Source organism: Glandiceps talaboti, chromosome 17 (genome assembly GCF_964340395.1).
Source record: "Glandiceps talaboti chromosome 17, keGlaTala1.1, whole genome shotgun sequence".
Classification (NCBI taxonomy): Eukaryota; Metazoa; Hemichordata; class Enteropneusta; family Spengelidae; genus Glandiceps; species Glandiceps talaboti.
In genome coordinates this window covers 4,724,752-4,738,492 of record NC_135565.1, presented here as the reverse complement: position 1 = coordinate 4,738,492, position 13,741 = coordinate 4,724,752, and the positions used below count along the sequence as shown (strand labels likewise).

Sequence of the window (13,741 nt, the reverse complement as noted above, 5' to 3'; positions counted from 1 at the left end):
CGTTATCTGCTTGCAATCACTGTCAAGGTTGACTTCTCTAAATGTCATACACAGTGACCTTTTTATGGATGTGCTTTCAGATAAGATCAAAGCAAAGTTCTACACTCCCATGATACCTATACAATATGTTTTGACACGCGAGTCCACGTATCAACAAGCCTAGCCTTCACATTTATCTGTACCTAGTTCATGTTGTGCGTGTGGGTATTACTGTTGATAAAAGTAAGCTGCTGCTCGGCAAAATATATTACTATTCGATTGAAATACTTCATTTTTTAAATCTCGTTGTCAAACCTGTACATGAACTATTATCGGGGTATGTTGTTTTCCACATTTAATAAAATCTTATGAAATAAGTAAAAAAGAATAGAATAGAATGTATTTCTTATATACATTTATATGTATATATATATATATATATATATATATATATATATATATATATATATATATATATATATTGCGATCATCAGACAACATTATATATATATATATATATATATATATATATATATATATATATATATATATATATATATATATAAATGTTGTCTGATGATCGCAATATGCGTGAAACTGCGAGTTAAAACCAAGAAAGAGTTCCGGAACTATCAAAACTATATATATATATATATATATATATATATATATATATATATATATATATATATATATATATATATATATATATATAATAAAGTCCTTCGAAGAAGCTTGCTGTTTAAGTCTGTAAATATCAAGGGTGATATAACAATAGCTAAACCCTAGACGTCTTCCTGCCCATTTAAAAGCACCATCTGTACACACACACATGCTCTCCTCCTCATATAATTTTGATTTCAGACGCTATGTTCCTTAAACTCCCTAGACATGGATGGTTAAAGCATATTCCTATTGGAGAAGACACACAAATCAATATCCCATGGAATACGTCACCTTCTAAAAGGTCAAGCGCTGAGAATTGCTAGAAGTTACATTTATTGCAGATATTGAACGACCTGTCGATTTTTTGGATAGAATCATTTCACTGTTGAACGTCGAATCCCAAAAGGATCGAAACTAATTGATTGACATCGTTTAACGAGTATACAGAGAGGATGGCGAAGATGTTCGAAGATGTTGTCTATTCAAGATTCTCAAGTCTGTGGAAAGAGGCTTGATACAGAAAAAATACGTGTGACAAGCACGGATTAAGAGAGATGGACAGCAATTATGCCTAATAGTCTGTGTTAATAACTCACATATGAATATTTCTACTCCAGGGCATTTACCCCTGGCCTTGTCGCTGTGAAAGTAATTTCACCTTTAAGGAAAGACGGACAACAACATTTTCTCGTGCCTTTGCTGAATCTCCAGTGATTAACATTTCGGCTTTAGAGCTGTCACATTATACTTCTGCCGTGCTGTTTTCACGACTACTAACTTTCATATGTACGTATTACATGTACTTATTACTTTAATGTTGCTCAAAAATATATATATATATATATCCAGCATGAAGACATTGAAATGTTTCCCATGGGTCTCAATGAACCAGCCATCAAGGTATACTGCCAGCCGTTAAGTTAAATGTTCTTAGGACTACGAATCAATCTTTACCAAGAGCGTAGGCAGATGTTGTTTAAAATGAAATCCCTGAGCATAGAGCACAGTTATTACACTGGCGTCCTAAATATATAATGTTTTGGACAGCGGATTTAGGCCCGACTGACCCTAGTTTAAACCACCGAACTTAAACATGGTTTACATACAAACACTTTAAGGTAATATTATGACAATTTACTTCTATTTCCCTATAGGTTTTCGTGACAAAGTATCTTTGGTTACTTTATTTCTTTGAAAATAAGTCACATTTCAGAGAGAAGCGATGTCATTTCATCCTATAACAACACAGTCTGCGCTGCGTTTGTCTAAGTAATTGTCTTCTTTAATGTAAAATAAAATAAAATCCCGACCTTCACCTAGTATCCTATTTTCTGAACTCGGGTTATCAGTTATCAGAAACAAACATTTGTATTACTTTTAATATAATATTATAGTAGTTATTTAACTTGAGGGGTTAACATTAAAATGTAATATTCCACAATAGAACTAACTACTAATATTATTCACATCTCAATAAAATTGACCAACCAAGCAAAAGTGAACGATTTCGTACATACCCCTAGACCCATTAGAATAGCATATTAATGTTTGAAGCCATCAAATTCCGCGTGACCTTAAACACTAAACCAGTATTAACCAAACACTTAGGCACAATATGTATGTGTTATTATACCATGCACGAGCCATTTAGAACAACAAGTATGGAATATATACTCTGGTCGTTCGAAGTCACGACAACGTGCGTCTATGTCACGACAACGCGTGTTTACGTCACTGGTTCTGCTGTATTCGAAAACTACCATTATTTTTCCCCGATTTTTCCTTGATAGTACTATTTTTCTTTATTTAGTCGGAAAATACTCTCAGACTAACGGAAATTACTCTCACCTAGTGACAAACTACCCTCAGGTCACTCATATTTTCCTTGACTGGTGTGAACAAAGAAAATATTGGGAAATAACATCTAATTATAAGATGATAAGTATACACTTGACAAATGTATTAAAATTACAAGTCTGGCATTAGCTTCCCGAAACCTCTATTGCCAAACATCTTGGATTATAGTTGTCATGCGCTGTCAATTCCATGATGAAAAAGTGTATGTAGTTGACAGGAGGCCTACCAGCTATACATATCAGGAAAAGACCAAGGGTGCTTCCTACATATACTGTTACTAGTAGGAGGAACGGACGAAGGGAGGACGTGTCATCATAGTCGTTTGTTGTAACTAAGCAACAGTGGATCGAGCTGAATTAATAACGCCATTCCCTGTGGAGAAATTTACGTTAGGTAGGATAACTTAACATTTCGTAACTAATTTTGACTATAAAGGACTATAACATATGGGTCATTTTTAAAGTTGAAGCATCGAAAGGAAATCAAAGGAAAAGGAAAGTCCAAATCACATAAAAGTATTCATTATTCTGAAACAAGAAAGTCGAAACCAAGCAAAACAGCATCTAGCTGCAAAGACAGTTGTATTTCTTGTGTCACTGTAAATTATGTAATGTAAATTGCAAAAACGTGTAATGCATTTGTATATAGATTATTTACACCTTTATATATCCAGTAAGTGTGTTTACCTGTATAAAATCTAAAATTCCTGTAATTCGAATTCACATAAAATTGTTAATAATTTATTTTAAAAATATCAAAGCATACATGACCAAGCTTGCATTGTTTTGTGGCGCAGGTCAAACTACATTTAGTTAGATTTAATATAATATTGAAGGTATTCAAGCATTTTTAATACGTACGGTTAAAATGCTGTAAATAAATTAAATGGATACAAAGGTGAAACACCTGCTATTGTTATTCATATATATATACTACAATATCAAGCAAGATACTAAGGAGTCATTAAACAGTTTTTCACGCCATCTAACGATGGTGATCGCAACAGCCTGAAACACTGTGTAATGACTCTTTAGTGTGTTGATTGATATTGTGTTATTTATACCACTAACACTGTTTACTCCAGCATAGACAATTTTCCAACGCTGAATTTATGGGTGTATGGGTATATATATATATATATATATATATATATATATATATATATATATATATATATATATATATATATATATATATATAATATATATATATATAGTTTTGAAAAACTATTACGCTCTGCCACTGCGGTATAGAGCACTGTCTTAGCAGATTGATACTCACCGAGTTATATATATATATATATATATATATATATATATATATATATATATATATATATATATATATATATATATATATATATATATATATATATATATATAGGCATACAATAAAATGGAATTGGTTCACAGTTGTTGTTGTGGCAATAATGAATGATAGACACAGGTTCGGGGGAAAGGCCTTACATCTACTACAAGGGTCGCTATCACGGTATAAAATATTGAAACGTGTTTCATGAATAATGTAGGAAAGTCACATATTATTTATGTTACTCCATTAAATGTACTATCCATTACATAATGTATTAGCAAGTCAAACAAATAATAGCTCCCAGAGTACATTTACCAGCATAACTATAAAAGTCTGCAAGTCTACGGAATTTGAACAAATGGTTGCTCTAATTTGACCCTCGTTTATCTGGAAGTAACACAGTTCTGTACTTAGTGGTTTTGCTTGGAGTATTCTAGTTTGGCATGCTCAGCTACATATTTAACTTCAGCATCAATCACTACTAGTAGCTATAAGAGGTTCTTAACAGTTGTCACCATCGACTGTATGACGTAAATGGTTTCCACGTCTTCCCCCCTTTTTTGTCGCCTCTCTTTCTTTTTATGCAATTTTGCTTTGTCAACATGATCTCGAATGTCAGCACGCCTGTACGTAATAGTTTGATTTATCAACCGAAAGTACAATAACAAAGAACACTTTAGAGTTAGATACTGTTTCCATGGAAACCTAACATTTTAATTAAAATACGTAAACTTAATTATTATGTGTAGCTTCTGAGCAGGGGTATTTACCACACATTATCCCAGTATGATTCAAACTATAATAGTAACTCATGACCAGTACTGTTATAGTCCTATATAGCTAATTACTTATATAGTCTTGTATAGCACATATCATTTATTGAAATAAAATAGTAATTATTGAGATCCCTAATTGAAACCAGAATCAATGTTACTTTAAAAAAGAGTAAAAGGAGAACAATGGCGTTTTGATTACTGAAATTTGATATGTATGTATATATATATATATATATATATATATATATATATATATATATATATATATATATATATATGTATATATATATATATAGTTTTGGTAGTACTGGAACTCTTTCTTGGGTGTAACTCGGAGTTTCACGCATATTGCGATCATCAGACAACTCTGATGATCAAGAAAGAGTTCCAATACTACCAAAACTATTACGCTCTGCCACTGCGGTATAGAGCACTGTCTTAGCAGATTGATACTCACCGAGTTATATATATATATATATATATATATATATATATATATATATATATATATATATATATATATATATATATATATATATATAGTGTGTAATTATCATAAGTATTTTGTTTCATTACTTAGTTATTATATAGTGTAATTATCATAAGTATTATGTTTCATTACTTAGTTATTAGTTATTTGCTTAGAAAACGTAAGTCTTTTGCATCATGCAAATTGTGATCCAGTTTGTTTTAATAAAATATCTCCTAAGTTGGCGACCCTTATGTAGGAACCTTGCGAATGCTTTCCATGGTATTCTTAGCCTTAGGTTGAAAGACTAAAGGCACGTGATTTTTCTTCACACGTCCTGAGGAATAGAAAGGGATACAAGGAATCTACCAGTTGCAGTGTTAAAGTGGCCATATGGATGAGGATTGGGAATTTATTTTGGATTTTTATAAAACAGATTTATCATGGCTTCCTACTTGAAAAATAAATGTGAAAAAACATATTTTAATTCCTTGTTTGTAACTAAATAAATTACAGAAGAATAAAAAAAAGTATAAAATGTATGTTATTGTACTTACAAGAAGAAAGCCCTGATGAAATTGTTTTATAAATAAAAAATCCAAAATAAATACTAATTCCCTCATCCATATGGCCACTTAAACTGGTTAGAGCACTCTGACAAGAAATTTGGGGGACTTGATAGGTGATGGGGTTTGACTTCTACATGCACTTTTCTTCCCTGTCTGTCATTATAATATACCGAATGCTGTGGTAATATTGAGATGAGTCTTGGTATGAGCATGTGCAGTCACAATCACATCACAGTCATAAAAGAGATCACAAGATAACAGCTATGCCCTCCTTGAAACATAATACGCTGTTGTTGACATGTTGCCCTGTACTGATAGTTCTCAGTCTTTATTATCTGTTAACACGATAATCTGGCACCACATGTATAAAAATAAAAGTCTGGTTTGACGTTGGAAGGGGAATTAATTGTACAACGTACCAACGAAGATTATTTTGCCGGTATTTGTCAAAGAAGACAGTAAGTTGTCTGCGTAGAAGATTAGTGTACAGTGTCTTTTAGAATTTGTCCACGTTTACATAGTTAACGTGGATTGAATATCCGTATCATGTTACGGTATTCCTGCTCCACGTAACGACCCGTTTATTGTCCTCGACTTGTCTACAAAGTTTAGTAACTGCTTTGATGTAATCATGTACTACAATGTGATGTTCAGAGACAAAGTGCAACCAGCGGGAAACATTCGAACGGAAGTAAAATAAAGAGAGGAATGGCAACGTTTAACTGAATGCCTAGCCTTAGAATAAATGATTACTTCCAACACATATTGTAAGCAGTTGGTATATTCCTTAATTGGAAAACTTTGTAAATTAAGCGTATGATTCATTTGTTACTACTAATGTATGTAAAGTGTTTAACGACATTTCGAACTTATGATATTGCGTAATTACGAATGGTGATCGATTATGCAAATGAGTCTAAGTTAAAAAATACTTCAACAAGCATTTATCAAACCCTTTGTTAGTTTAAGAATGTATGCACTTTTTTATGGAATTTGGAGCATGCATTCGTAAGATATTGTCTAAGTATTTTTTTTAAATAACGAAGCAAAGTTCAATGAAAAGCTTTATAGACATATATATTTTTTCTAATCTATATAGAAATAAATTTAGAGAATGAATGAATGAATGAATGAATGGATGGATGAATGAATGAATGAATGAATGAATGAATGGATGGATGGATGGATGGATGAATGTATGAATGAATGACTGAATCAATGAATCAATGAATCAATGAAAGAATGAACCAGTGAATCAATGAAGCAATGAATCAATGACTGACAGACTGAAAGGCGGGCCAGTAGGCAGACAGAAAGATAGATAGACAGACAGACAGACAGACAGACAGACAGACAGACAGACAGACTGACATACAGACAGGCAGACGGATAGACAGACAGACGGACACACTGACAGTAACAGACATCGTCATTCCAGAGCCTCCAAATACGGTAGATAAAAGTAACGAGGTCACACCATTACACAGAACAAAATGCCTGAATGTAGCGATTGCGTCATTCACTATACCTACATATCTGGAGTATATGACTGCTATCGTTTGCACAACCGGCGGATTTTCTTTAAATATCTTAATATTGCATTGTTCAAGGCCCACCTTTAATTGCACTAGTCCGCTAAAACTGAAAGCGTTGTGTGCATGTGACAACATTCTGTAGACGCTATAATTTTAGATTTCCATTGATGTTGATATACCCGTCAAATTTTCTTTGAGTAAAAAATGATGAAAGTAGCGCGGTTTATTAGTCCTGAAAGGCTATGCGTGTATAAAGACATACAAATTCATTTCTGTAAAAGAAAATTGTAAAATTACACAGTTATTGTCTGGAAGTAAATCGTCTTTGTCATCATTCTCTACTCCCACACATGAAGCCTCATATAGCTCAGTTTTATTACTTTCATTTCACTGCGGTTTTTTTTGAATAACTTCAAAGGCCAACTGTGTATGTCACAGTGGCAACCTGTGTGGGTACCTATACTGTGGTTGCATATTTAGTTCAAGTAATATAAAATAAATCACGGATGTTACCTTTCCCGATTGAAACTTGCGTCGGTTTTCCTATAAAATAGAACTAAAGCAAATCCTTATATTATACTGTTGTTCAATAAGTTTTACCTACCTTGTATTATCTGTCGATTAATCTTAATATGTTTTTATCAATGATACATCGATGGATAGAAAACCACTTGGTTAATATTTTCAATAGTGATATTAAACAAGTCAAAATAATAGAGGAGTGTTCTTGTAAATAGATAGTTTTGAAATCTGATGTACATATTATGTATGTATGTATGTATGTATGTATGTATGTATGTATGTATGTATGTATGTATGTATGTATGTATGTATGTATGTACTATGTATGTGTATGTATGTATGTATGTATGTGTGTGTGCGTGTATGTGTGTGTATGTATGTATGTATGTATGTATGTATGTATGTATGCATGTATGCATGTATGCATGCATGTATGTATGTATGTATGTATGTATGTATGTATGTATGTATGTATGTATGTATGTATGTATGTGTATGTATGTATGTATGTATGTATGTATGTATGTATGCATGTATGTATGTATGTATGTCTGTCTCTGTCTGTCTGTCTGTCTGTCTGTCTGTCTGTCTGTCTGTCTGTCTGTCTTACTGACTGTATGTATGTGTACGTGTATGTGTTCATGTCCGTGTTTTCTTATCTGTATATGTGTCCATGTGCGTCTCACGCTATCGCGGAATTTGTAATATAACCTCAAAGAACTACAGGTACTTTAATATTTGAATCCACTGTAACTACAATGTAATAAAAATAATGAGATCTAGTAAATAGATGTTTAATTGTATAAATTGTTTTTCTTTTAATTAGAAAACTAATTACTTTAGGGGAAAACTCATGTTAACTGTTAACCTAAATATCATCTTCATTACATTGCAATATACTTATCATTGTGTTTTATTAGAATAATTCAAGAAATTTAATTAGACTAGCTTTCATCATACCATATACGATCAATCACAGGTGATATTTTCAAAAAAATACATTGTTTCCCTTTTAACTCAATAACATCACACTCAGCAGATTAATATCCCCTAACATACCTTCTATAATTATGAAAAGCCTTTTGTGCTGAGTGAATTAGATCACAGTTTCCTTGGTAACAACACAAATATATTTGAACTAACAGTAGGTGACGTATGCATTGATGCTGTTTGCATAATTGTCACGTAGAAGGACTTGTAGTCGTTAAACATGTCAAGAATGAAGAGAGGAGATCATAACACATATACAGAACAGTGAACCTACTATTGTCAAGTGTCTTTTCAAATTTCAATATTGTGATATATGAACACATTATAAATCGAAATACTCTGAGGGGGATATCTGAAGTGTTGGGCAGGAAAGCAAATCACAGTAGATGTTCGGACGAAGCCTATCATCTCAAAACGTGTTTACATTACCCAGGCAGGATGTTAGGTAGGCAGGCCGTTGGGCAGGTAGATATGTAGGTAGGAAACTAAGTCGATATAGGTGTATTGAGGAATTGGTAGGGATCAGTAAGTATGTATTTAGGTAGGGTCCTGTGTAGCAAGATAGGCTAGTAGGTAAGTAGGTAGGTGGGTAGGTATACGTGTGTAGGATATATATATATATATATATATATATATATATATATATATATATATATATATATATATATATATATATATATATATATATATATATATATATATTATATATATATATAGTATACACGTGTATAGGTAGGGAGCTAATAAAAGTATATATTTACCCTAAGTTGTGATTGAACGGATAAAAAACCAGATAATTATTCATTTGTTCTGTATGTGCAGCAAAATCATTTTAAGTATATTTTGTAAGGTTTGCTCTAGGAAGACATGGAAATGTTGCAATGCTTTTTTAGTAAACATTTAGTCAAGCATATCGGTAGAATGTGGCAATTTTAGTAAATATTTCGTTGAGTCAGACGATGCAAAGATTCTGCATGATTTCCGTTACAACACTCAATGGTTAATATCAACCACATGGTTCACGTTACCCATGTACGTGACTTCTAACTACATATAGCGTGCACGTGTATAACCACCCATGTTAACAGTGTTATTATATCGATTCACAGGTTCATGTTTCAAATGTTGTCTCCATCATGCCCAGACAGTGCATAACTACTGTATAGGGATATTACAACGTTATTCAGGGATTTCTTTGTTGTATAGTTTTGAAACACCTTGGTTACACTAATTTAGTATTGTTGTAATCGAGATCTGATCTGTTGCCTATTTTCACGAGTATTCATTACATAAATTTACCTAAGCAGCGCACTACAAGAACAACTATACCATCAACATATGATAAGTTCAAAGTTCATTAACGGCCTTTTGCAGTCAGAAACTTGTGCCTAATAACGCTTTTTACAAGTAAAATATAATATTAATACACCATAAAATTTCGCTTTGTTGGATGAATAATATTATTGTGACCATATGGTGTTTTTTCTCTTCTAATTCTTGAAGACATAAACCTACAATAGTTATCTACAGTTTAGTCCCATTGAAGCCATATAAAGAGAGTATTAAGCGAAACAAAATGCATTGAAAAAATATGAATACGTTGTGAACATATCACAGGTCGATGGGTATCGAAATAAATTTTGATCGTCGCATCATGTAATCTTACTCACTAATCATAAAGTCTGGTATGTAATCCATTGTGTAATTGCATTCTAATATATGGTATCATCTACGTTTGTTTTTTATATTCTAATATTGTATCATGGTGGTCATATTTCATAGCTTTATACGACGTTGCTTCGAACTCAGTCTTATCATGCATTATGATATATCGTATCACACAGCAGTACACCATATCAGTTTTATAATCTATATGATATCATAATCCTATATGATATCATATAACATATCATATATCACGTCATATATCATATCATATCATATCATATCATATCATATCATATCATATCATATCATATCATATCATATCATATCATATCATATATCACATCTTATCATATCATATCATATCACATCGTATCGTATCGTATCGTATCGTATAGTATCGTATCACATCAAATCACATCGCATCACATCACATCACATCACATCACATCACATCACATCATATCATATAAAATCATATCATATAGCATTACATACCATAATTTATATAATTATACATACACATGGTACATTATGCTCCCCATGGTGTCATATCAATGTATTCCTTAATGAAACTTATTGTTTCATAGCACTGTACGTCTGACGTCATAAGTGTAGTGATATGGCCGTAACTACATTCAAATGTTTGTAGACATCAAACTATATAGTTTCAATGTTAAATACGTAAATCGTCACTCATGAAAATTCGGATTTTTAATTAATGGTAAATACGGTTTTCTCTTTAATGTGTAGTTCGTTGAATATTGGGCATCAGAGTAAGAAACAGTGACTAAAAAACTGCCCCGCTGTCACGTGCGTCGTCATAAAAACAAGATTATTACGACACTGTGTACTAGTAAACTACGTTGAAACTCGCATAAGCCAACGCACTTTCACCTTGGGGCCCTGCTGTGACTACCAATAGTAATAAGACATGTGTGAAAATATGGTTTCCTTTTCAATGTATGGTTAGTCGATTATCTATCATTGTCATCAATGTACACAGTGAAGAAGCACAGCTTGTCCTAGCACATCGTCATAGTAACATCTGAGAGAGTATAAAATATTGTCCTGCCCTATAGTTACGCTATACTGTGGCGTTCAACATGTTGTTATCATTTGAATTTGCGTTAAGTAATACAAGTTTTAAATGACTTTTCACCGTGTGATTTTGAATATTCCCCCCATGTCATCAACATTTTTAACGTGCTAGAGATAGTATTTGTTAGAGCAGAGATATAAACTTAACATTTCATTGGTTAGTCTCATATTTATCAATACTCTCCTCACTGTCACGTTGTTCAGTTAATATAGGATGGTGGTGTTATTTTATTTGTCTTAACTTATAACTTTATAATACTAGCGTGGGTAGTAGCGTTGTCTACATCGTTTGCTTTCTGAAAACACAATGAAACAAAGGTTTGTTGCCCATCGGATCATCTCGTATCATAGCAAATCGTATCACATATTCAAATTGTGTCGTATCGTATTGTATCGCATAATATTGTATCATTACCATATACAATATATCATATCATTATATCATTATATCATCATATCTCATATCATATTTTGCAATTATAACTCATACCATATCATATTTATCATCTATCAATGAAATAACATACCACATCACATCACTTCACATGACATCACATCACAGCACATCAAATCACATCATATATCATCATCCCATCTCATCACGTCACTTCATGATCAGATATCAAAGCACGCCACGTCACGTCACGTCACGTCACGTCACGCCACGTCACGTCACGTCACGTCATACCATACCAAATAAAAACAAGTCTGTGATATCTGGCTGACCGTTTACATCGCATCACACGGTACTATACTTTATCACAACGTTCATATTATATCGAAATCACGTCATAACACATACTGTGGTGAAAGGACTGCACAAGTCACATGGTTTCATTTACAATCACACTGTATGGCATAGTATATTAGACACATACACTGACTAGTTGAAAACAAGTTAAAGTCGAATTAAGTACATACACACACACACACACACACACACAAACACACACACACTCACACTCACATACATAATATATATATATATTAATTGGATGTATACCTTCAGTTCTACATTGGTGTTTTTGTCTGCACGCGTGTCTTGTCTTTTATTACATTTGATGTTTGTCTGGTGCCAAGACGAATGTCCATGATCATACTAATTCAAATCATTAGCATAGTCTTTTCAGCACTGATTATACATAGTGTCTCAGTTAAACAGAGAGAAACTATGTATAATCTAAAACTATATATACATAAGAAATGGTGAAAAGAGCATGCTACTGAAAACAAATCTGATTTGCTCTCAAAATGTCGCCGAGAAAGTAAATATTCCTCGCCAACTTTTGAAGACAATCTTGTTACGCAATATATACACAAACATTTACGTGTATATATCGACCGTGACAATCCCAATTTTATTAGTCGCCTGATTTTTAACAACCATATTATTTTTTCCAATCCACATATTCTCGATTGTATCTGGTAATTTAAAACAATTAATTGCGTCATGTTTTCAAGCCAGTGGTAAGTTATTCTAAAATATCATTGTCGACTGTTTAATACCAATTTTTCTTCGAAATTACACACACCTAATCTATTTTATTCTCAATTATATGATGATGCGTACGGCAGGATATAGTTCTTAACCCCTGTGGTAGTTTTCATTATTCAAATGCAGAGGACAGGGGATAAAATCCGACTGAAAATACATTTTGATTGTTGAGATAATCCGCTCCATTGCCTTGCATCAATGCTGCCGGTTTTTTTCTGCGTGTATTTACTGCGTGTCTTGATTACTATGGACTGGTATGAATAGCTTACAGCGACGTTGGGGAAAAAATGATAAAATCAAATTTGTCTATTGAAATCGCACAATTGAGAGAACAGGAATTGAATTCCAACTCCACGGAAACTCATAAAGGTTGCGGCCAAATCGAGTTAATAGACGCTGTGAAGAGCAATAAAGTACGAACACAAATTGATGACGTCAATTTGTTGGACAATTTGGGAATCACATTCGTCCAAGTCATGGTGACTGAGTAGCGTGGGTAATGCATACGCTCAAAGAAAAATAAAATCGCTAACGCAAAGTGACATTTTCCGAACCGGGTATGCATTGGAAGTTATCTTGCACGCTTGAGAGCTCTTTCGAGGAACGTTAATGTTTACCAGAGTCGTGGTACCTCCGACATCTACATTTTTGCGCCGATGAAAAACTATATCCGCGCCGATTAAATTGCAATATTAAATGCCAATACACTCTACTTACCGCTTAGGGGGAGCAAATCGACCGGTGCGTGGAAATTGAGGTGACGGTGTTCCATCACGTGCTGGTAATTCTCCAATTTTCTCTTCCAT

The 13,741-nt window shown here is 33.0% G+C and overlaps 1 protein-coding gene across 1 annotated transcript in view; it reads right to left on the bottom strand.

Annotated features, from left to right (window-relative positions):
* Positions 1–13,741, bottom strand: part of LOC144448438 (tumor protein p53-inducible protein 11-like) — a 131,661-nt gene extending 117,920 nt beyond the window's left edge. The window contains exon 1 of the mRNA XM_078138686.1: positions 13,653–13,741. Coding sequence (XP_077994812.1) covers positions 13,653–13,741 — 89 coding nt within the window. The remainder of the gene's footprint in view (positions 1–13,652) is intronic.